Genomic DNA, 26232 nt, shown 5'->3' with positions numbered 1-26232 from the left:
TTTGTTTGCTATTGTATTACTTTTTTTTTTGTTTTTCTTTGATTTAATTTTTCAAGACTTACAAAAACTCAATTAGACTGAGGGAACATTCTATTTTACAAAACTGAGTGTTTTCAAAAAATGAAAAATTTGTTATTGAAACTTTTATATTTTCTATGTTTAAATGTTAAAAAAATGGTATCTTTCTTTAAAATATTACATAAACTTGTTCATTTTGTTTTTATTGGCCTGCCATCAGGTTTTATCCACCAAATACGTTGCGAGTTCCCGTATGTGGCCTTCCGGAGGGTTAAATAAAAAGTAAATATACAAACATAATACACACATAGTTGAAATGTTTTAATAATTAGTCTTCAACTGTATTTAAATGTTTGCAACTGGCTTCGTCTTCTAGTGCTTTAATTATAAATGGTTAGGAAAACAAATTAATATTTCATAATGAATATATACATTCTATATATATATTTCCAGTAATACAAAACAAACATAAATCTACTTATCTGTATTTTATGGCCACTTTGTATGTAATATTACCACGGTAAAAACACAATTAAAATGATTGCTCTTGCTTCTAACAGGTGAATTGCTTATATAAAAAAAAATAAAAGTAGTAAGCTAAATAAAACTTGTTTGGTGTAAAGATTATATTATTTAATATCAAACTGGACACATAGCACAAAGTAATTTTGATTAAAATGTTCAAAATATTTTAATCTTCATCTTTTTGAAAGAAAGGTTTCAACCTGCAATGCAAAAAAAAAATTATTTTATGTTATTAATTTAGCACTAGATATGTGTGTGTGTTGTGTGTGTGTATATATATATATGTGTGTGTGTGTGTGTGTGTGTGTGTGTGTGTGTGTGTGTGTGAGAGAGAGAGAGAGAGAGAGAGATTTTAAGTGGTCCTTGGTTTAAAGTATTTTTAAACTTTTATGATATAAAGTACTGTTTTTCCCTCTGGGGTCACTGTTGTTTTCTTCACGAGGTTCTTTCTTTACTCAAAAATGTGCACCTACTCTTAAGGCTGGATGGGGTCATTTGTAGGAGACTTCATCTCCAATCCACCTGAGTGGTCATAAAGGCTAGTGTCAAAAATGGAGGACGGCACAATCAGTACCTCCAGGTCCTAATTGCCAGTCTCTGTGAGTTTATAGGAGGAAGTTCCTATCTCAGTGCATACTTTGGAGTATGCTGATTTGTAGTTCGAGGAATGTGAAAGCTGCCTTTGCAAGTTTTTTAGCCTGACCGTTGCCTTCAATCCCCTCGAGTTCTGATTATGTTTTCCCAGAAAAATATGTTAAGCATCCCAAATCAGCTTTGACTAATAGGTGAAGGAGTACTGTTTGGCTATTTGAGAATATGTATACCTGTACACCTTTTAGTCCATTTTTTTAGTATTTCTTCTGCCCAGAGTTCTACTGGAATTTCTCAGGTTAAAAAATTGATGGTGTGGGATCTAGAGGTTCTTCTAGGTCAAAATTTAGGTCTTTAAGCCCTGCCCCCCCACTCATTGTTTTGTGTCCATCAGCGTACCATAATAAACTGTTGTTTCCATTTGCTTCACACCTGGAAAAAAGTGAGCAGACCTCCAGGGTACTATTAGCATCTTGTGTAACTTATTTCTGCCTTTAGTATCAAACGTTCATTATTGTCATCCTAGAAGATAGATAGAAGTTTTTGTGCTTTTGTCTCTGTGAGTAGTTTCTCCATCCTCTCACGTAATTTTTTGTAAGTAGAGTGTATGTAAGTAAATTAAAGTTTATTGGTTGTTTATATTGTCTAATCCACACACACGCACACATGCTATCACACGAACAATTTTACTTTGACTAAAAAAGTGAGACAAATTAGCCTTACCTGAAAAATAATTTGATGAGCTTAGATGAAGTATCGTTGGAACTAGTTTCTTGTAAAGCAATGTAAAACTTACTCAAATTTGTTTCAAATTCGTTAGTCAACTGATCGATTCTCTGGGAAAACGTTGGGTACTTTTCAGTTTCTGTTAAGGATTTGATGCCCTAAAATAAAATAAAAAATCAAGATTTAAAAACTATTTTATACAAGTTCTGCTTATTTTTAATTATATTTAGGTTTTGTGGCAGAAATTGGACTGCAAGAGCTTTATTTGTGCCATTCCATATGAAAAATAAAAAACCTGTGACAAGTGTGGAAATTAAAAAAAAAAAAAAACACTGTTAGCAGTTAATATATCATACTCATCAATGAATAAATTTTTTTTAAATATACATACAAAGTAATTGTACTTGAATTAAACTTTTTTTTTAAGTTGTATTTTTGAATTTTGGGCCTCATAAACACACACGTTAATATGTTAGGTCATATTTCAATTGAAAGTATGGAATGATTTTTATAGTGTCTAATAATGTTAATTTTCATTATGATATAATAATTTTTTAAAGGATATTTGATTTATTGAAAGGATGTGAAATTTAACAATCAGCTGGCAATACATTAAATGAAGCATTGCAAGACAAAAGCAAAAATACAACATTTAACATGTTATTATTTAGTTGCCTATTTCAATGTATATACAGACTGACAAATGGGATAATAAGGTTTTAATGTTTCAATAAGATTCATAAATGTACAATATATATATATGTATATATACCCTTGCTTTCCAAGAAATTAATTGTTAATAATTTTGTCCCCTAAAGTTCATGAAGTTTTAACATCTAAGCTACTATTTCTCACTTATTTTTCACCGTGTAAGCAAATTGTTTAGGCAACAATTCTCCTCATGCAACAATGATGATGAACAGTAAAGTGTCGATGGGCAAAGCAAGTGAAAATTTTAATTTAGTGAGAGAACACAAACTACCTCCAGTTGTGATGAATCAGAATCAGTCATATCAGAGTCAGCTTCCATGTGAATTTTCCTCATTCTCTATGAAAGCGTGTAGAGAAGTGATAATAAATGAGTTAATTACACATATAGTTGACAAAAATTATGTTTAAAGAAATTAGCACATGAAATATAACTTTTAAGGACTGAAAATGATATAAAATAGTTCAAAAGATACATCAAATAAATTGTAAAGTTCGCTAAACAGAGAACACTAGATAAGACAAAAAGATATTAAACAAGAATCATTATACCATTACATGGGATCTATTCAACAGTTGATATTAGCTTTAGTATCGTGCTATAAAAATATTTATAAAATAAAATAAAGAATCTACAGAGCATAATGACACCGTACATGCAAGGAAACCATTTACAGTTCCATAATAAACGTAGACTATGTGACCAAAAAGGTAAAAATTGTTCTAATTCTAATTATTTACAGTTTGTTTATACAATATTTATTTTGACTTTTTAAATTAAGATGCTTCAAAATTCTACAATCCCAAAAAATTTAAAATTATCACCGTATTTAATGCATTTTGCAATGGAACCAAATGACATAAAAAAATCAAAATAAACCATAACTAAGGTACCATAAATGTATGCTAGTCTAGGTAGTATGACATGCTAATTTCTATTTCAACTATTTCTGACAGTTTTGATTTTATTATTTATTTTAATTTATCTATTTATTTTAAAACTGCAATAAAGCCGTAGTGGTTCCATTTACCAAGAAAATGGCACTAGGAGGACATTAGCCACTTATGCTAAATTGAGATGTAATTCCCTTTTCTAAAGAAGTTAAATATACAGGTGTGATCATTGACCAAAGACTTTCTTGGAATCAGCAATTAAATAATGTAACACAAAGAATGAAAATTACTGTTGGCAGATGTAAACATCTTTGTGGGAAAAGCTGAGGACTAAATCCAAAGATGGTATATACAGTGGGTCCTAGAACTAAGGACTAAAATCTAAATTCTTGGGAAATATGCCACTGCTGGTGGTTTGGTGAAAAAAGACATTACAGCCGAGGGAAGTCAGGATTACCAGTACTAATAGGATAAAAATAGTACAACTTAAAAAAAGGCAAACCACAGAAACTTTAGAAAGAAACTTTACAGAAAAACCAACCAAAAAGAGGTTGAATATTCAAAGATTTATTTACAAAATCCAGTAAACACATATGAGAGATATTCACCTCTAATCTTTTAAAATGGACCAAACATTGTTGTAAGATAATCAATGGAGGATTGTCTGAGAGATAATTAAAAATATTACGGGTGGCCATTTTTCCCCCCTCTCAGTGTAGATCGCTCTAAGACCAAGTATAGGTCAGGAGCTGGTATCTTGGGTAATATGCAACTGTCTTTCATGAGGAAACTATGGATATTGAACACTGTGCCAGGGAGATCAAAAGGCTGGATATTACCAACAAAAGAACTGCCATTTAAGGTCAGCCAGGCGGATTAAAGACCTCATCAATATCAAAGTCCATAGTTCTATGGGAACCATAGCCATAGTATTCATATAAGCCTTGGGCAATATGCCACTGACTTTCAGGAGGAGACTGTGGCAATTGAACCAGGGAGATCAAAAGGCTGGGTATTTTCAACAAAATACTAGCCAACTACAAGGACTAAAAGCATTGGTAGTAAAGTCCAGAACTGTTTCAAATTACAGTAAGACCCTGTCAAACACTGTAGACAACAACAAAATTACCATTGTTTGGGTATAAGGGCATAAAGGCCGAAGGGGAAACAAGGAGGCTGGTAAATTAGCCAAGGAAAGTTCAATAAGGACACCTATATGATCTGAACCCTTTGGCAGCAGATCAAAAGGCCAAAAACTTAGATCATCAGACAATGGGTTAAAAAGTACTTGGTTCAAGGGGACATGTAGATGTAGATGTAATATTTCAGGGGTATGGTATACTGCGCCCTTTAAGAGCTAAAATTTTTGTGGAATACACAATTCTTCAAACGCCACTCCTTGCACCATACACCTCTCTTGAGCCTTTTCTTGTGAAAGCAATCCCATGCAATCACCCAACCAACAGCTGCTAGCTACAATGTCACCAACCTTTTATGCCATGATGAAATTTGCAAAACCTTGAGAACAATCCAAACCACCACCAGTCAACACAGAACTAGGCCTTGACAGTCCAAGCCTCGAGGAAATCCTCTGTATAGGCGCAAGTTTGCTAGAGGAAATCCCAGAGGCTTTTTCCTTGAGGATTGCCTGTACGTGTACAGCTACCTTTAGCAAAGCGTTGAGATCTGACCTGATAAAAAGCCTTAAGCTTGGTTGGTACATTGGTCATAGTGCATAGTAGTAAAGAGGCTGACTCATTTTAGCTTTAACCTTAACCTAAACCTTACATGTTTCAACTATTTGGCCACAATAGCCATATATATAGCATACATACTCTCAGAATGTAGACCCTGTGCCTGTGGGTCCATCCCACAACTGCTAATTAATATATAATTTTGCTTGCAAATGTATAAAACAAAAGCCCATAATAAAAATTAATAAATTAAAAGTGAACCATCCCAACCATTTAACACTTCTTCTAAGCAAACTAGATATACACAAACACACTTAAAATACAGATTAGATATTGATTAAGGCAGTAAAACATAATTTTAAAAAATCGCTCTACTTTAAATTTTATTAAAATCAAAAAAGGAAAAATAGATGCAAATTTTACCTTATTCGTTTTATTTACTAATTTACTAAATTAGATTTCTAATAAATAAAGTTAATACTGGATGAATTAGCTTTGGCATATTAATTGATCATAAATACAACAAAACTACTTTTTCTGGTAGTTATTGGCTATATTTAAATGCAAGTTAAATAATAGAAAGAAAATATGTAAGTATATGGACTTGAATATTTCAAGTTCTATTTTTTTAAAGCTTAATATTTTAATGCTAAGAATCATAAATTTATAATTACTATTATTATTAACTAAAAATTGTAGTGAGTCTCTCAAAAGCAAAATATCATTATAAAATAATAATTCTTTCAAAACACTCCATTTCATTTCTTTATATGGCGCCGTTGAATTGCACTCTTTCAATGATAACCATTCTAAAATTGAATGACTTTTGAAGATTACACTTTTCTCTCTTAAACGATTCACGGATAATAAATACAAGCTCATGCAAACAGTCATTTAACATAAAATACTGAACGAACATTTGGGACTAAATTCAGTTATTACACAACGCAAACATACACTCACAGCTATGCATGAACATAAAATTATATCACTCAAAACATTATTTTGAATTTTCATACAATAAATGAACAAAATAAGCACCATGGATGTACAACTTAAAATAAAACAATTCAATACATTGGCTTTAAGGAATAATAAGAATAATAAAGACTTACAATTGTAAAGGTACCAAACTCAAGACAGCATGATAAAATTTCACGGAAAATTCGGAATAGTTCATAATCTCCCAAGAGGCAATCTTTTAAACTTCGGTCCAAAAAGTTCCAGTGTTCAGCAATAAGATCATCGATATTTGGTGCCTAAAAACAAAAAAAAGTTAAATGAAATGTTTTTGATTAAGCTCAAACATTTCCTAGAAATAAATAAAATTTTTAAAAAAATTATATTATATGTGTGCTTTTTTTATTTTGTTCTATTTTAGTGAAACTGTCTTTACAAGCAAATAAAAATTGCTTCAGCAATAGAAGAAAAGCAAGTACTTTATGTAACAGTGCTTGCTTATATAAGAAACTAACTACATATATTGGCTGAAAACTGAAGACTGAGAAATTTTACTTTTGAACGTATTTACAATAAAATACCTACATTTATTCTTAATTGTAGTTAAGAAGCTAGATTAAGTATCATTTTATCAGGTAACAAGAAAAGGTTCTACAGTTTTTCATTTGTTATTGCTTTAATGCGATAAATTTACATTTCTATTTGTATAGGAGGATTAACTGTTCACATCAGTTAACACCAAGAAAATAATGCATCAGTTCATAAAGAGAAAGTGTCTTGAATAATTCACTGAAAATGATAAAATATTTCCGTTCTCATGACCTCAAAACCATAATTTGTGTGTGCATATTGTATGAATTTAAGCTCGGTGAGAGAGCGGCCAAGGCAGCTTGTAAAATTTGCACTGCCTTTGGTGATGAAACAATAAGTGAGCACACTGTCCAAAAGTGGTTCAAGAAGTTCCACAAAACACAAAGCTGTGTTTACAAAAAAAGTGTGGCAACAAATCTCTTGAACCATACACCCCTTTAAAGTTGGAGCGATTGAAAAAGGGGCATAAAATGAAAAGAGGTGAAACTGCATAGATTGACTTTTGTTAACGTTTGGGAAAAGTTTGTTTAAGTCACACCAAGACGACATTCTTTGAGCTGTAATGTTCGTAGTTTCCTTTAGCTGCAGTGGAGTCTTCCCTCTGCACATGCAGATCACATCATCTGCATACATCACAACTTGAATAATTGAGAAGTAGGGGACCAAGAATTGATCCCTGAGGAACTCCTTTGTTAATGTTTTCTTCTCTCCTGGCAAGTCGTCATCCAACTTAAACTGTTACAGATCTTGAGGGTAGATTTAATATCAAACAGGTTAAACAATGAAATACACTGCAAAGGAAGTTGCTGCAACTGTTGTAAAATTAAAAATAATCATAATAAAATGGAGGCAATAGTTTTCAGCAAGCATAAACAGTTGCTGTATAAAAAGGTCCAAATTGAAGGTGTAACTATATCATCGAGTCGGTCAAATATCTTGGGGTGATATTGGACTGTAAACTCACTTTTACTTCTCATGTTAATGATAAAGTGAACAAGGGTAAAGCAGCTATCTGTACACTTCTACCTCTGCTCTATTGCCGACCAATATACTTCTCTATACAAGATGGTGGTCAGGTCAACTCCTTCATGCCCCCCCCCTCAGGAGTCTCACATACAGGGCAAATGTTACCAGGCACAGGTTGAGCAGAACAAGTTCTGAGGCTTGCATCAGACTCGCCCTGATATAAGTAAAAGTACTAGGTCATTTATTGTCGTTGCTACAATTCCTTTCCCTGGGTTTTCTTTGTATCCCAGGTAATGTCTCAATTGAGCGGTTGCTTCACATTCGAAGATGATGGCTGTTTCCTCTTTAGTGCATAACCTACAAATAGGGTCATCATTGTATATACCACTGTTATGTAGATGTTTTCTCAGATGCCAGTGACCGGTTAGTAGTCCTATCAGTCCTCTGAGTTTAGCCCTCTCCAATTGCAGCAGTGATTTTGCCAATCTTGGTGAGGGTTGATTTAGCTAAGTTTACTGCATCTAGCACCCCTAGAGTTTATCCATTTCTCTTTTTGCCTTTCTTGGATCCATTCTGTGATGGAGGATCTGTGTTTGTTTTTGTTATCCCAAGAATAGTTCAGGGCCTTAAATGGCCTTGCAGATCATCCTCTGACTAGTGCATCTGCCTTTTCATTACCCACAATTCCCTTGAATCCTGTTACCAAATATATCATTAGGTTGTTGTTTCCCCATGTTTTGGAAATTTTGGGTGCTTTCCATGATTTGAACTTTTAAACATTTCAGAGCTGGATTTGCTGGCAAAAATTTCTCGAATGTTACAAGAGAGAAGTAACAAAGTCAAATGGCACAGGCAACTGTTGCAGATTTAAAACAAAAAGTAAGAAGACAAAAAATACAGGTAAAGTTTGTAATTATATTTGGCTTGGATAAAAATATTGTTTCAAATAAAATGATTTTGCATTATTTGAAATATAAACCTAATGAGCCTAAATAGAAATGTAAGATAATACATAAGATGATAGTTTAGATTAGATTATACAGGTGTCGGTCTCTTTACGAGACCAGTAATAGTCTATTGTGCATCTCCTTTTTTAACTTTTTTTATCTAGAGCTCCTCATTAAGCTTGAGGCTTTTTACCATACCCCAAAACTTTTTCAAGAGTTCCCGTGTGTATCCTTCAGGCCCTGGCTTTTCCTCTCCCAAGATTAGGCATCTCAGCCACCAACAGAGGACATGTTCTTGACGATATCTGCACAGGCTTGTTCTGCCATATATGCCTCCGGAGTCTGCAGCATCAAATTAGCAGTCCAGTATTATTCTAGACTTGGCGTCCTAGATTTAATAGTTCTGCCTTTAGTTCCTCCAATGGCCTTTTGATAAACGTTTTCACATTCCTCTGTCCCCGGCTCTATTCCCATTGAGCGGAGTACTTATTATTAATCCATTCTCTAACGGACCCACATTTTTGGCAATTTGGTAAGCAGCAAAATGGTTCAGGGCCAACAGGTGTCCTCATTGAACTTTCCTCGGCCAATTTATTATTGGCCTCTTCATCGCCCCAATTCCCTTTGTGTCCTGGCACCCGGGCAAAATGGTTTGGTTATTTTCCCCAATGTCCGACTGGGCTCTAATCCAGTCCCGGACTTTACCGTCGAATTGGCAATTGCCTGCTTCCTCTTACATCATACTGTCCTCCATTTGAAGAAGAAAGGTTGGCTACACAGGTCGGTGTGAAACGACCCAAGAAAAGACTTCACAGTGATGGTTGAATCTACCAATGCTTTGAGAACTTGGCTATCAGAATAAACGGCCATTGCACTGAACCAACATTACTTTTATTTTAGAAGCATTGATAACTGTTTCATGTTTTGACATGTCGAACAACAGACGTTTTTCAACGCTAGTTTTGGCAAAATTATGAGGAAAAAAGAAGAAAAATATGCGTAACCGAGTGAAGATCACAAAGATTTTTTTAGTACACGAGTACTAGTTAGTATTAGTAGAGGAAATTGACGAAAAGGTTCAATAAAAAGGTGCCCGAGAATTGAAATCAATGGAATAGAGACGAACGGCCGGCGATGGAAACAAGACCAAGAGGAAAGGGGGATGACTAAACTGGCCCACGTCCTTGACGTTTTTTCCGACCTAATCACTTCTGACATTCTACACGAAAGCAACGGGCCCTCTATTCTGCCGACCGAAACATAAACATGCTCTGCCTTTTCAACTATGTCAACTATTAAGTAAGTAAAATAAGAAATAACATTGATTTTTATGTTATACGGGCGATGTACAAAGTGCTAAACAAGACATGGAAGAGACTGCCTAGGCTGGGCACTCTTCCTACTCATGTTTCATGTGATTTGTTTCGCATTTTACAATTAAACTTTTAATGGAATGTTGGTATGATTGTATTTTTGTTATTTTTGGTTCAAAAATATAGAGTTAATAATACTTTTTAAAAAAAATTCATAATCCTAGAAAATCGCTACTTAGAAAGCAGTAATTATTAATTTTATAAATATATAATATTGGAGATAATTTAAAAAAAAAGTTTCGTCTATTTTAACCATTTTAATATGATCATTCAGCAAAGAATAGCAAAAGAGATAATCAAGCTATATATGAATATTGATACAGGTGATTTATTGTTAAACTAGGTCATATACCAAGTACAGGCAAGATAGTATAATGTTCGCATCACAAATGCATAAATTTTTTAGAATGTGTGAAAATATATTTTAAGAATTGGTCCTGCCTTTTTATTTTATTTTATTGTTTTTTTATATTTAATTAAAATGAAAATGATTATTCGGAGATCGTGAGATGCGGTCTGGTGTGACGTAGGTTTTAGAAAAACATTTTCTTTATTGTGCCAACGTTTTGATCTTTATTGAGATCATCTTCAGGGCCTGGGATTTACAAACATTGTTTAAATTTATCAAATACGTGTAGAATGTGGAAAAAAAGTGAATTTATACAATGCAAAAAAAAAATATTTTTTATATTCAATCAAAGTATTTCTACTCACTCAAAGTGTTAGTTTTCTGTGTAGATGTGTCATTCTTGTGTGTCGTGTTAAGAGCGTCAGTGAGATATTGCTGTTTAATGTTTATATATAAACATTAAACAGCAATATCTCACTCACAAGAATGGCATGATTACGCAGAAAACAAACACTTTGAGTGAGCAGAAATACTTTGATTGAATATAAAAATATTTTTTTGCATTGTATAAATTCACTTTTTTCCACATCCTATTGTATTTGATCAATGTTTGTAAATCCCAGGCCCTGAAGATGATGACAATAAAAATCGAAACGTTGGCACGATAAAGGCGACTAACAGTCACTAATCACCACACATTTCTACATGAGTAAAATGAAAATAATTTTTTCACTCCCTCTCTAAAGTAATATTACTTCCGAGTTACTAGCGATAAATAAATACTACGAATAATCTGGATCTCCATGTTTGACCTATACAATAGGAATACGATTCTAAATATCTTACTCTAGATCAAAATCCCAATGTTTGCCAATTATAATATTCGGATTTATTTTGTCAAATGCGTTCGCAAAGTCCGGTATAAACTCTTTAATATATTATTAAATGCCTGAAGGATATCGGTTTGAAATGTTAGCAGTTTTGTTGTAGTAGACCTACAGGTAAACCCGTGCTGATCAGCCACTAAGACGTGTTTAAAACGAGGTGAAGGCATATCACAAATAATCCAATATAAGTCACTCTATCTGTAAAGGAAAACCTCTATTTCTTTATTTCAGTATTAGAAATATCGATCACTTTTTCACTCATGAACTGCCAGGCAGTTCGCTATTGCCAAGCTTTCGACATATTTTAAGGTCATCATCAGGGCAAAACAAATCTTAAATATGTCTACAGATTGACATATTTAAGTTTTTTTTACAGGTGATCCCAAATTTCCTTGAAGACAGACACAGTCCACTATAACAGTATTGATCTATTTCTTTAGACAAATTTTTTATAGACAATAAAATTTCCTGAATTACTGGATCACCCATGAAAACAAACTCTAAGAGAGTCGGAACAGATTTTATTTATTTATTCAAACTGGCAGATGCCCAAAATACAAATTTGTCTACATGAACAATTTAAACCTTAAATTGTACATTTGTAAAAGATCAAATGAAAAACAAATATTAAAAACCTATTTATAGGGGATAAAAATAAACATAAATTTATTGCAATCATATACTAAGCAAACAGAACAAATCATATTTTGCAGCAGTGATAGAATAAGACTTCCAATTTTAATTAAAAAGAAGGCAACAATAACAATCTAACAAAAATTAAGGTTTAAAGAATAAATTTACTTATCATTTTTTAGCACATGTACGGAAATTTCTGTAACATTTTTTTTGTTTTTGAGTACTAGTTCCTTTATAAGGATCACAAATAGAATAAAAACCTCATATGAAACTTGTGCTCAATATAGCCCAAAATAAAATTATTAAAAGGTACAAGTTTTCTAAAAATTATAGTTAATCCACTGTATGCCACTGTCCCAATATCCTTAAAAACCTCTTTAGATACTTTGTACTTTAGATCAATTTTTTATAGTCAATCAAAATTTTCTGAATTACTGGATCGCTCATGAAAAAGTCTCTCGGAAAGTTAGAACAGATTACCACTTTCGCAAAGAAAATGTTGAAGGATTCATTTATTGCCAGCAACTCGGCAGTATAGTTACTTTAGAGAGGAATAATCTGGATCTTGGTAAGGTTTCGGTGAAAAATCAAAAACAAAACAAACTCAATTATACTGCCAAACTTTTTGACCTATTTTAAGGTCATTATTACGGGAAAATGATCTTCCTCTGTAACAGTCCTTGGCGATGTTGGGACTGAGCCGGTCGTCAAAGAAATTTTAAACTATCTATAAAACATTTTATACCAATTTGTAGACATATTAAGATGGTTTTAGTTACTTGAGATAGAAATAATCTTTAACTCAGTATGGTCTTGATGAAAAAACAAATTTCAATTGTCACAATACATTTGTTGACAATTGTTATAATATGGGATTGAAACTTTTTTTTAAAGGTTTGGAGGTTGAATTGTTAATTGGTTTAATTGTTGTTGTTGGTTTAAATTGTTCATATGGACCATCTGTCCATTTAAATCAATAAAATCTGTTCAGGCTCTCTTAGAATCTGTTTTCATGGGCAATTACGTAATATAGGAAATTTTATTGATTATCAAATTTGTATTTTATTTTATTTATTTACTTTTTTAATTGCAAAATTATTGTATTTTGGGCATCTGACAGTTTAAATAAATAAAATTTGTTCTGACTCTATTGTAGCCTGTTTTTATGGGCTATCCAGTAATTCAGGAAATTTTATTGACTGTAAAAAATGTGTCCAAAAAAATAGAAGTTTTCCTTTACAGATAAAGTGACTTCTATTGGATTTTTGAAGATATTATTTGTGATAAGCTTTCACCCCTTTTTAAACAGGTTGTAGTGGCCAATCAGCATGGATTTACTCCATGTAGGTCAACTACAACAAAACTATCATTTCAAAGTGATATTCTTCAGACATTTAATTATGGATTAGAGGTAGATGTAGTTATACCGACTTTTCTAAGGCACTTAGGGTCACATAGTCAAGTAGTCAAACGTGGAAATTTCTTGTCAACTGAAACTGTGGTAACTTCTGGGCGTACCACAAGGTCAATTTGACAGGGGGAAAAGCTATATATACTATAAAAAGTTAGTGAAAAATAAAATAACATAAATATACAAGTTGTGAACTCGTGAATAGTGGAATTCGCACTCCTTTAATATATTAAAAGTATAATAAAGATGTATCTTTTTCTATAGAACTACCCTTATTTAGTTCAGTTTGTTGAACAATTAAGCTGGCAGAAAATGACTTTAAATGGTAAAGGTTGGAAGAAAGGTTAGTTTCGTAAAGGATGCCTGACAATAAAGATTTGCACAGGTTAGGGAATTATTAACTAATTCTCACTTTACTAAATAACAAAAATAATGAATTTATTAAAAGAGGAAGACAAGTAATAGAAAATTGTTTCTGGCAAAACAAGATATTGGGGATAAAAATGAAAGAAAAATCAATATCATAATGGGGGAGGCAAATTGAAAAAGCACAGACTGTTTACTGATGATAAACAGCGTACCATCACTTTTATTTATTTATTTTTAATTGGAAATATTTATGTATAAGTTTAAAAACTAAAAAGAGAATCTCACGGGAAAATGTTTGCCTTATAAAACCATGCTTTTCGAATATCCAAAACAAACAGGATGGATGAGTCAGCCGTTAATGGATTATCTAGTAGGTCTTTTTAAGAATAACAACTGCCTCTTTTCCAAGCTTTCGGCACTTTTTATTTCCATAATAATTTTTAACTTTTTACTTTTAATTTTTTTAATTTACATTTTACTGAATTCTTTAACTTCTCAACTTGCAATAAGCGTTAGTTAAGTGTAACATACTTCTTAACACATTATTACAAAATATATTCTACTCAACTTCTACTTAAAACATTAGAAATTGTAGCATTTAAACTGAGAAAAACAAAAGAAGATACTTATTTCTTTGATACATAAACCCTGAGGATGGCAATTAAAAGTTTTGACAGCTTGGTAAAATAGTAGCAGTTGTCCTTAAAAAAAACCCTCGATAACCCATTAAAGGCTGAATCATTAAAAGTTGAGGTTTGAACAAAAAAAGGCATCTTCTTAAATTAGATGTCAAACATGGATATGGGTGTATCAATTATTTAACTGTTGATCAAATATTTAAACTTTGTTGTAATGGCCTTATGATTGCATTTTATTATCACCAGAGCAGAGTAAACCAACTCAACGACACGAGACATAGCAACGACATTTGACATATTTCATAAAAGCATTTCAACGCATCTGAGTGCAGCTGGATAGTTTGTCATAGCGATATATAGACTACTCGTGCTACTAAGAAGAATTTAAGCATATTTCTATATGTGATTCCCTCCTAAAACGCAATGCAACACCCATTTGTAAAAAGATTGATAATTGGGGATGAAAAGTGGGTCCTTTCGACTATGCTCTGAGAGGAAAATTTTGAAGAAAATGCAGTGACCCCTGTTAACAATTCCAAAAACCTGATTACATTTCAAGACAATATTGTGTATTTGGTTGGATTGGAAACTATGAAAATGGTGCTTTTTAAGAGCTTCTTCCGGCCAACCAAGCCATTAATTCTAGTGTATAGTGTACACAATTAAAGCGATTAAAGTCAGCAATTGGCCAAATACAATGTGTTTGCTACTTGTTATATTATGTATTTTAGAAAATATATACTGAGATTTTTTTATTTATCGATAATGTTTCATTTCTACTTTATTGATGAGTTTTGGTACATTCGAATGTTTCTGACCTTCCCTAGTTAGTAGTACTTCTTTCCTAAAAAGCTTTTCTCACTCCTCAAGAACACACCAAACTATCTCCTGCATCTCGAGACTGGTAGAGGCACTTTATTTTTATACACACTATAAATGCATCTTCTGTATATTAGAGTAAATATTTAAACCCCCAGGAGAAAGGTTCCCAATATACCGGGGCAAGGGAGTGTTTGGAAAAAGGGGTTTTGCGATATGCAGATTTAGAGGACTTATTAGCAAATTATCACTGCAGAAATAAATTCATTCTATTATCTACCTACTGAGATTTTTTTAATGTGTGTATTTTAAATTGTTTCATTTTTTTTCTACTACACCATTTTGATCAATCAAACCCACAAAAATATCATCAGTACAACAGTATTTTTAAATAAAACCATGAATTAAATTTAAAATTATTTTCCAATAAATTATATTTTTTATATACGCTAAAATCAAATGTAAATAACGAAAATGCTCTTTTGCAGGAAAGAACCTGACCCCACTTCACTTGATATGTACTGTTAATGCTATGATCGAGAGTCAATTTAAGAGTGGTAAGTTATGTTTATATTGCACTCATTATTATATTATTATTATTATTAGGCAGTTATTCTGTAGCTTGTTCTTCTACAATCTGGTCTGAAAGTCTCACTGATTTTGCCTGTTAAGTGTGTTCAACATTACTCTTCAGTGATTCGTCTAGCAGATCAACCAAGGATAGCGAAAATGCCAGACAAAACTTGTGAGAATAGTAAGACCATGATGATCAGAAATGATCAAGCTATTATTATTATTAAGACAAATGTTTTTAAAAAAATTATGGGATGAGCAGTTTAATTTTCTATAATTCTTGAATTTTTAATAATGTAATTATAATTTGTTGATATATATTTTAATTGAGGGGTTTTTCTTTAATTACTTCTATACTTAAAAATTAGCATGATTATTAATTACAATAGAATGTTTAATGTGATACCAACATTTAAAATTAAATTTTCAGGTGTTCCAAACATATAAAAATGGACCAAAAGGATGAAACAACGGGTAGTTGCATAAGTGATACCAGCAAAGACTTATTAAATGCATTTCAGTATAAAAATATCTCAAAGTTCAAAAACATTTTAAAAGCGGAAAATACAAATGTTAATAAGACCTACGGTGATCCTCATTATGGCACTATACTCGATATAGCTTGTCGAGAAAAAGGAAATGTCGAATACATTAATGAACTATTGAAGTTTGGAGCTGATCCAAATAAAATAAATGAAACGAGAAAAAAAGCACCACTCCATTTTGCAACGTTAGCAGGAGATGAAGAAGCTGTTAAAGCTTTACTGGTCCATAAAGGAACTGACATTAACATAAAAGATAATACAGGTAGCACAGCTCTTCATCTTGCTGTAAAAAATAAACACACAGAGATTGTGAACGTACTACTCGAAAATGAAAATATTGACATTAATGCCCTGAACAGAAAAGGTAACACACCACTACATGAGGCGGCGCTTCAAGAAAATAACATGGAGTTAATTGCACATTTCTTAAGTCTGCCTGATATTGATTTGGATGTTGGTAGTAATTACGGGCAAACATTGAGAGAATTGATATCCGATCAGTACCCAGAACTCCTAAACAAGTTACCACATGAAATAATTCCCAAAAAACAACTAACTACTGATCAAATGTTTACTATGCTCAGAAATCATAATATCAATTCGTTTGTAAGTTCCCTTAAAGCCAATACAGATAAACTTGAAGCTAATGATGGACTTCACACATTTTTGCAATACTGTTGTGAATTTGGGATTCATAGTGCTGTCCCAGAGCTACTAGAGCATGGAGCAAATCCAAACACCACACACTCTGCAAATTTACATACTCCGTTAATGATTGCAGCGTCTAAAGGTTTTTGTTCTATTGTTTTATTGTTGGTTAACAATGAAAAAACGACGTATGAAGCAGTTAATAATGAAACTGCGCTTCATTGTACTATCAAGGGGTCGAGTGAAGAAAGAGGTTTAGCCGAATTTGAAATCGAGAAAAATTACATTAGTTGTTTAAAAATTCTTTTAAACCAAGTACCAAAATTAGATATAAATCAGAGAGACAATAGAGGAAATACTGCACTTCATTATGCGGCTAAACAGGGAGAGCATGAGATGATAATTATGCTACTTAACGCAGGAGCATATATTGGAATTTGCAACAAAAACAATGAACCAGCCTGTTCGGACATAAGTTACAAAACATTTATTACTTATTTAGATGGATGCATTTACACCAATGAAAAGTTATCAAGGGAAGATACTTATGAAATAATTTTCAACTATAAATGTTTAATCCCGTTTGAAAAGAAAACAAAAAACAGTACTAACAGTTTAATGCAGCAAGCGATAATTATAGAACAAGAGAATGGTAGAAAATATAATTGTGAAAGTGAACCGTTACTGTACATGACACAAAGCAGAGAGCTGAAACCTTTGCTAAAGCACCCCATATTTACTAGCTTTTTGCACTTAAAATGGCATAAAATACGCACATATTTTTATATTAACGTTTTTCTGTATACAATGTTTTGTATTTTTTTTACTTTCTTTATTTTATCGACTTACGCAAATATTAGTACATCAGTGGATCCTGTTACAAATCAAACTGTGATTCAGTATCCAACGGACGGGGGGGACAATTTAGTATGGTCATTGGTAACTGTGTTTTTAGCATTACTACTTTTAAGGGAATTTTTACAATTGACACTATCTCCCAAAAAATACTTGTTGAACCCAGAGAATTGGTTGGAAATAGGAATTATAGGTATCACAATTGCTATTTTGTTTTGTCAAAGTTGCGTGAAAATAAAACATCAAGTTTCTGCGACTGGCATTTTACTTTCTTGGGCCGAATTAGTTCTTTTGATTGGTAGACATCCTGCATTATCGACCAATATAGAGATGTTCAAAACAGTTTCTTGGAACTTTCTCAAATTCTTGGCATGGTATTCAATTTTGATCATCGCATTCGCTTTAAGTTTTCATTCATTGTTCAGAGATATAGCAGAAGATGATAATTCATTTGATGATCCCGGAGTATCAATTTTTAAAACTGTAGTTATGCTGACGGGAGAATTTGATACTGGTTCTATACCTTTTATTCACTATCCTGTCACAAGTCATTTATTGTTTGTACTTTTTGTATTTTTGATCGCAATTGTTCTATTTAACCTATTAAACGGTTTGGCAGTTAGTGACACACAGGTCATTAAGTCCGATGCTGAATTGGTATCTTACATCTCAAGAGTGAAGTTAATTTCATATATTGAAAGAACATTGTACAACCCTTCTTCGTGCTTAACTCGATCTGAAAATTTTAAAACTTTATTCTGCTGTCTGTCCAAAATTTTTAACAACAAAAAGAAAGAATTATTTTCTAAAAAAATTAATTTGTTTGAAAATGTTTCAAATACATGTGAAATTAGAATATCTCCCAACTTAGAAAACAGAGTAGAAATGAGCTATGAAAAATACACAAGCAAACAAAACAACAGAATTGACAATTTTCAAAATTCTAGTTGCATTGATAACTGTGGGATGGTTTATATGGACAATGACATATTAAGAACAGCAAAACAAATTCTTATAGAAAAACAAATTAAGGAAGAGCAGGAAAGAAATAATACACGCTTATTGGAAAAAGAACAAAAATTGAACCAAATGTTGTTCGAGTGTAAAGAAACATTGGAAAAAAACAAAGAAATGTTGGAAAACATAACATCTCTCCTCTATGAACTACATGCTAAATAATGCTAACAAAACTGTTTAGCTAATCTTTTACTCTCATAACACAATACTTTTGTTTTATTACTTGTCAATTTAAAAAAATTTGCTGTGATTTAATACGCATTGAATCAAATGTTATTTGAGTGTAAAGAAACGGGAAAAAAAATGTTGGACAACATAACTTCTCTCCTCTACGAACTGCATGCTAAATGATGCTAACAAAACTGATTAGCAACTCTTGTTCTAACAATGCAATACTTTTTGTTTTATTACTTTTTAATTTAAAAAAATTATATTAAAAAAATTGCTGTGATTTAAAACACAAAAACTAACTATGCATTTATTAAATAAATATGTTATAGTTTGTCATTATAATTTATGTAATGTTTATTTTTGTAAAGTTTATAATTTTATTGTATTATTAAAATGTAAGTAAAACTAACAAAAAATATGTATGTATATTTATTTATTTACATATTTTGTAACAAATAAAATGAAACCAGTCCTTTATAAATATCCTTACTTTCTTTTTTTATTTTATTTTTATTTTTTGAGGTTTGGGATTGGACAAGGATTTTAAAAATCATTTCCTCCACTGTGACCTATACAGAACTATTGTGGAACCCCTATAAATTATAACCAAATCTTGGATAGTGCACATTTTCCTATAAGACTAAGCACTTTCACATTCACAAAGGTTAACCGCAGTCTCTGGTTCCTCCTGAAAGAGTCGGCAAGCTTCTGTCTGCTTTGCTCATCTTCTTTAGGTGGTAGTTAAGAGGGCAGTGGCGGGTATATAGGCATATAATTTTTCTCAAGAGAGGCTGAGAGAGAAGTTCCTTTATCTTCCTTTTTGAGAGATTATAAATCTCTTAGCTTGCCTGGTGCTTGTGACCAGTGCTTGATATTTTCATTTTTCCAGTTTGAACTTAAGCACATGCCAGGTGCACCTAGTTTTCATTCTGGTCTAGTTTTTGAGAGGGCTGCCTTTTTTTTTGACTAGTTGGTCAGCCTGTTCATTTCCTTGTATATCTTAATGTCCGGGAACCCACTTTAAGGTAATATTGTTGTTTTACTAGAGCCATAAGGCAATTTAGGCACTCCCAGGTAAGTTTGAGCTTGAAAACCTACACATTTATTGTCCTCATAGCCTGAATGTCTGAGGGTATGTAAATTTGTGAACCTTTCAAATTTATTTATTTTTTATTTATTTTATTAACTCCTGTGCATGGATGTCAGCTTGGAAAATTGTTGGGATTAGTCCAAGGGGGTTTGTTACAGTGTCTTACCGTAGGGTATTGCATACGAGGAGTCAAACCACTTTACAGTACGTTTTCCCAACTAATATCAATTAAAAAGCCATGGGCTCTACTACAATTCGAACCTAGAACTGCTAGTGTGGCAAATACAAGCCGGACACCCTTATTACCGAGCCATCGCGGTCCCCTACAATATTCTAATAAAAACAATGGAATTCACACAACATAAATGGGTTGTAAACCTATACATACATAAAGAAAAACATTTCCTAGGTCAATCATTCATAAAAAGCATAAAGCCAATTGATCAATTTTATTAAAAATTGTGAGGTTGACAATGGGAAAGAATGGGTAATGGTTTGACCTGATTATCCTTTCAGGATTATAGAGACGGGATAATTAGGGAAAGGAAAGCCAAATAGTTCAATTTGATTAATAAAAATAGTGTAGCTGCGACTGAGTTTACGTTTGTCTGTTCTGTAATTCATGATGTGTTTATCTCATTTTTTTCACATCCTACATGTATTTGTATAATTTAAACAATGTTTATAAATCCCAGGCCCTGAAGATGATCACAATAAAGATCGAAACGTTGCCACGATAAAGAAAATGTTTTTCTAAAGCCTACGTCACACCAGACCGCATCAGACAAACTCCAGGTCTCCTGATTATAGTTTTAATTTTTTTTGTAAACTGTTGTATTGACAATAAAACTAGTACTATAAAAATGACATTTTATGTGATTGCAGCTCACATATGGGTGTGGATGTGTGCTAATTAGTCTAGTTTATTTACCTATATTAGTATTAATTAAATGGTTAAAAATATTAAATATTAAGTAAATGGTTGTTTTTTTATATAAATTGAAAAATAACATGATTTGGTTAAATATGAGTTAGTGTAGAGTGAATAACTTGAATTTTCTTAATATTAAAAACAATTTGAAAATACTTACATTATCAAAATACTGCATAAATTCCATCCAATGTGTTTCTATCGCTACTTCCATCATATAGTATTCAACGTTTTCCAAAAATATCATCATTTTATATCTCAAGGCATGTGCAGAAGAATATGTTCTCGATTCGAGGAATGGTAAACCTCTGATGGGTTGATTAAGCAACCAAACTCTAATTTTAAGAAGAAAAATGGTTTTAATTAATAAACAGTTGCAGGGATTTTTTTGTGTATCACTACAATAGTTTGCTACTCTTACCGGCATAGCATCCTTTCAATATATTTGCAATAAAATAAATGCCGAAATAACATTTGATACGATGAAAGCACTTTGGAGTGAAGTACAAGTGATATAGGCCACTTGCAATCGATGTGAAGTGTGAAAGACTCGTAGCCCGTCATTTCGTATTTTTCAGTATTTTGTATTTCTAAAAAACAACATAAAATTCATTATTGTATTGTGTTAGCCTGTTTGAAAAAAAAAATTAAAAAGAAGCTTGCCTATTTCATCACTTTTTTCGGATAGAATTTTATTGACTTGTTCAGATAAGGTAAGTTTTTGTAAAGACATTCTTATTTCATCACGGTAATTGTCATCATTGGTCGATGGAATTCGAATGGCCATTTCAACTAGGGTAGTTAGTCTTGAAGGTAAAATATCTGACGTTTCCTTACTAAGTTCGCCGTCACACGTATCAAGCAGTTGTACGACAAAATCTCCTTGTTCCAATAGAAAATATCGCTTGAGAGAACTGAAATTATAAATTTAAGTTATTAATCACGAGATTTCGTATCGAGGTCTATGAGGTGATGAATCTCAGATTGTTTCCAATCACCTGGTCTATGTTTCTCCATCAAACTGATTGGAAACGACCAAACAAAGTGATTACTTAATACTATTAACATTAGCAAACTTCTATTAAAGAAATGTATACTCCTATAAATTATTTAAAAATGTTAATTTGTAAAACAAATAAGTTTAAAGTATTGTAATATATATGTGTTAAACTCACATTATTCTCTCCTTTATTTTATATTCTTTTAACATGTACGATAGTAGGTGTTTGCTAGCATGGATATACGCTTCATTGATAACAGATGCATACCCAAGATCGAGTTCATTGCTTTGATACACTAGTTCTTTAATCGGTGCCAGTTTAAAATCTCTTTCAGATGATACTAAAATCATGTTTCGTTGTCAATTAAAAACAAAATACTGACAATTTTATCACAGTCAATAGTTGTTTTTTTCTTGTTGGTAAATAAATTAACTATAAATCATCAACACAAAAATAATAAATAATGTGTGGTGTCTAGAGTGACTGCTAGTTGATGATTATTTGGAGATCATGAGATGCGGTCTGGTTGACGTAGGTTTAGAAAAACATTTTCTTTATCATGCCAATGTTTTGATCTTTATTGAGATCATCTTCAGGACCTGGGATTTATAAACATTGTTTAAATTATACAAATACATGTAGGATGTGAAAAAAATGAGTTTATACAATGCTAGAAATTTTAGAGTCAAAGTATTTGTACTCAGAGTGTTTGTTTTCTGTGTAGATGTGTCATTCTTGTGTGTCGTGTTGAGAGTGCTAGTGAGATATTTATGTTTTATGTTTATATACTGGATTTTGAAGGGTGGAGAAGGAAGTAGGGATAGAAAAACAGTTTTATACGAGGAGTCGGCTTCTTTGCGGTGAAAGGAGCCGACAATGGGAAAGAATGGGAAGAAGCCTGATTATTCTTTCAGAATTATATAGACGGGGATAATTGGGGAAAGGAATGCCAAATTGTTGAAGAATTAGCCTATGTAGAAATGTTTCATGTGTGGAATGTGATGATTGTTTTATATGTTATATTATATGTTTTGTGTGATTTGATGATGATGTATGTATGTTATCGATATTGAATTTGATTAATGATATTAGCGGAGCTGCAACTGAGTTTACATATGTCCATTCTGTAACTGATGCTATGTTTTCCTCTGTTGATGTAAACCATTTCTAAAAAGTTACGTTTATGTTTGCTTTAATAGATGACGTGTTTTAGTCTGTGAGTCGGTGAACTCATGTTGAACCAGCACACGGCCACTACTGGGTCTGTCTTCACTCGCGGGGTTTTTGTTTCAGTTATTCAAACAAACTCGATTCTCACAGATGGCGCAATGCCGAAACGTGTTTGAATAACTCAAACAAAAAACTCGCAAGTGAAGACACAATCATAGATATGTTGCTTTACTCACTTATCCAGATATTGAGATGTAATTCTGATCTAAGTTGCTGGACAGTTTAAACAATTGATTTTGTAAATTATGTCGGACTTATTTGTTAGGTGGGATCTTTAATTTTGGAAAAAAGTGTGTGAATCGTTTTATAGTTTTTGAAAGCTATTTTAAAGTTATCAGAAGAGCGAAATGTGTTTAATTTATGTGATAGGCCGTGAATGAATGGCATGGATATGTATGTGGGTTTGTCTGGATTTGATAAATTTGATGTAGTATTATTAGTAATAGCAGATGGTGTTAGTGTTGAGTTGTAATTGTTGATTATTCTGCTGATTATGTGTTTACGGCAGTGATTGTTATGTAGGATATGTTTGTACATCTTTATGTTCTTGTGGTGAAATGATTCCTGGCTTAGGGTAATAATTCTGCGAAGTAGCCCTTTGGCCGTGTTTATTACTGTATGAAGAGGATGGTGTGATGTAAAGTTGAGATAGCTAGTAAGGTAGTTTTTTGGTTTTTGATACCAATCTGTGATTAATATCCCATCTGGTTGTTTTATTACAAGTGTATCTAAAATGGTGTTTTGTCTTTTCGATTCCATGTAAATTGTAGGCGTGGGTGAAAGCTGTTAGGCCCTGAAGATGATCTCAATAAAGATCGAAACGTTGGCACGATAAAGAAAATGTTTTTCTAAATCTGTCACACCAGACCGCATCTCACGATCTCATTCCTCTTTGTACATTTATTACAAATTCAATACTCTTTCAACAAACTCTTCTTATGTTATTTATGAATCAGCAATCAAAAATTGGTCCGAATACAATCCTTACCACATTCTTTGATGACATTCAAATATTTCCCTGAATTAAGTATTTGAATTTCAAGGTGTTGCAAAAATGATGGCACACGTGTTTTCCTAATCTGGTATTTCTTTTCCCAATAATATTCCACTTTTTTCCATTCATCTTTGGAAGTAAAATATTCCATTACCATAAACTGAAATAAATATGATATACACAATTTTATACAAATACGGCTAAACTGTCTGTGACGTTTTATTAACAATTTTACCTCATCATAAGGATCATAAATTTCACCGTTGAAAACCCATTTTTGCACTGATTCCATAAAAGAAACTGCTGCTTCAGAAGTGAGGGCGATGCAAATCTTTTTCTCCAAATTTGATATGGTGAGATGTGATGTAAATTCATGCAGTATGGTTAATGTAGCTGCGCCACGAGCCTCACTCTATTAAAATAGTGTAACATTATGACAAATTACAATTAATTAAGGTTTTTAGTTGAGATAAAAAAAAGTTAATGGCACGAGTGGGATTCGAACCCACAATCTTCGGCTAGATACGCCGCTGCTCTACCACTTGAGCTATCGTGACCCCGATCCACTCAGACATCAACTTCCTATCTCAACCCCACCTTATGAGTTTTCCCTCCTTTTTGCCATTTTTCAAATGTTGTATAATCGGATTGCATCTCAACGACAAATGAAATGGCCATGGAGAGTTTTAGTGAAGTGTACTTCATTTTAATTCATTAAATTCACTAATTTCATGGTCCGCTCGACCAATTAATACATTACAATTAATTAAGGTTTTTAGTTGAGATGAAAAAAAGTTAATGGCACAAGCAGGATTCGAACCCACGATCTTCGGCTAGAAACGCTTAGTGTAGTGGTGCACTCAAAATAACTCCACCACCCTCTATACATATTCCGTAAATAACCTAATTGAAGGTTGATGTAATACTCAATATAGTGCCATCAACCCTCTCACACTAACATTCATTCTAATAAATATATTCACTCTCAACACACTCGGGTACACAATTATATCAGTACTATTACGATAAAACAACCATATTTCCTCCAGATTCGGAACAGAGGACATAGATACTTGCTACTATGCTCAAGAACAATTCTCACATCAAGTGGAATCTCATTATCTGGAAGCGCTCTATACTGAGTCAAGGAATTGCCCTCTTCAATTAGGTGGGATACAATGAGCAACCTTTCTCTACATGCCGGCTTTGGCCAAAAAGTAAATGTCTGTGTGTCAACCATGCATGGTCTATCTATCAGATCTTTTGTCAGATCCTTCGAGGGCCACTTATCACAGTACTGTTGATAAGTGAGAGCTTTTCTGGAGATCCAGCCCAATTTAGTGTTGTAAGGGGGCCAGATCATGGTGGTTAAATCTGCAGGTTGGGAAGCCCCCGCCTTTGCCGCCTCGTTTCATTACCCTCCAGACACGTGTGCCTGGGTACCCAGATAAAAAACCACCGTTTTGCCGAGACACGTTCATGGTATTTCCCCAACAAGAGGGTGAATGGAAAACCTGTCACAGACAGCAGTAACAAGGCTGAGGGAGTGGGAGCAGACTAGGCAGACAGAACCAATTGTGTAAAGTTGTATTTATTTTTATTTTAATTAATCAGAATTAATTTGAGTTAAACAGGCAAAAAATCCAATACATCAATGTGGGCTGAAATTTCAATTTGCTCTCTCCCAGATGGTAATTTTTTTTTATTTTATTATTATTAACTTTCTTACAAGGACCAGTTATATGCCAATTGGAAAACTTTGGCTCCCCTGAAGGACAGCCACATTAAAGCAACTATACTTAAAACCCCTACCCACAATTATTTCTACAGACAAACTTGCTAATCATATTTTTTATATTACCCTTCTTTTCATACACTTTATATTCTGAAAAATTTCACTTGCCTCATTTATTTTGTTGGTTAAATCTACTAAAACACGTAACGTTTCTGATATGTCTTGAATCTGGTACCACAGCTCATGGAGGGTTAATTTTCTTTTCCTGTGTGCCTTTTCCACTGCTATGATAAATGACTAAAAGAAAAAATCCAATTTAATCCCATTAACCACATAAAAA

At 32.7% G+C, this 26232-nt stretch overlaps 2 protein-coding genes across 3 annotated transcripts in view; one reads left to right on the top strand and one right to left on the bottom strand.

The window, feature by feature from the left end:
• Positions 1-439: 439 nt before the first annotated feature.
• Positions 440-26232, bottom strand: part of LOC106672003 (gamma-tubulin complex component 2-like) — a 30560-nt gene continuing 4767 nt past the window's right edge. Inside the window, exons 6-16 of one of the 2 annotated variants that reach the window (XM_014403049.1) lie at positions 26061-26189; positions 24393-24569; positions 24152-24317; positions 22108-22273; positions 21596-21846; positions 21354-21522; positions 21093-21267; positions 6272-6415; positions 2843-2908; positions 1858-2018; positions 440-743 (exon numbers count right to left, since the gene is read on the bottom strand). In XM_014403049.1, coding sequence (XP_014258535.1) covers positions 710-743; positions 1858-2018; positions 2843-2908; positions 6272-6415; positions 21093-21267; positions 21354-21522; positions 21596-21846; positions 22108-22273; positions 24152-24317; positions 24393-24569; positions 26061-26189 — 1638 coding nt within the window. In that variant the 3' untranslated portion in view covers positions 440-709. The remainder of the gene's footprint in view (positions 744-1857; positions 2019-2842; positions 2909-6271; positions 6416-21092; positions 21268-21353; positions 21523-21595; positions 21847-22107; positions 22274-24151; positions 24318-24392; positions 24570-26060; positions 26190-26232) is intronic. The other variant, XM_014403057.1, reaches the window with a different exon arrangement.
• LOC106671996 (transient receptor potential cation channel protein painless) lies at positions 9589-19206 on the top strand. The gene is made up of 3 exons (XM_014403041.2): positions 9589-9919; positions 15591-15659; positions 16106-19206. Exon 3 carries the CDS (start codon positions 16125-16127, stop codon positions 18900-18902), a length of 2778 nt encoding a protein of 925 aa, XP_014258527.1. The 5' UTR covers positions 9589-9919; positions 15591-15659; positions 16106-16124; the 3' UTR covers positions 18903-19206.

Source organism: Cimex lectularius, unplaced genomic scaffold (assembly GCF_000648675.2).
Source record: "Cimex lectularius strain Harlan isolate CLEC.00 unplaced genomic scaffold, Clec_2.1 scaffold218, whole genome shotgun sequence".
Classification (NCBI taxonomy): domain Eukaryota; kingdom Metazoa; phylum Arthropoda; class Insecta; order Hemiptera; family Cimicidae; genus Cimex; species Cimex lectularius.
The sequence above is the reverse complement of the archived record's forward strand: the minus strand, read 5'-3'. Positions and strand labels throughout refer to the sequence as shown.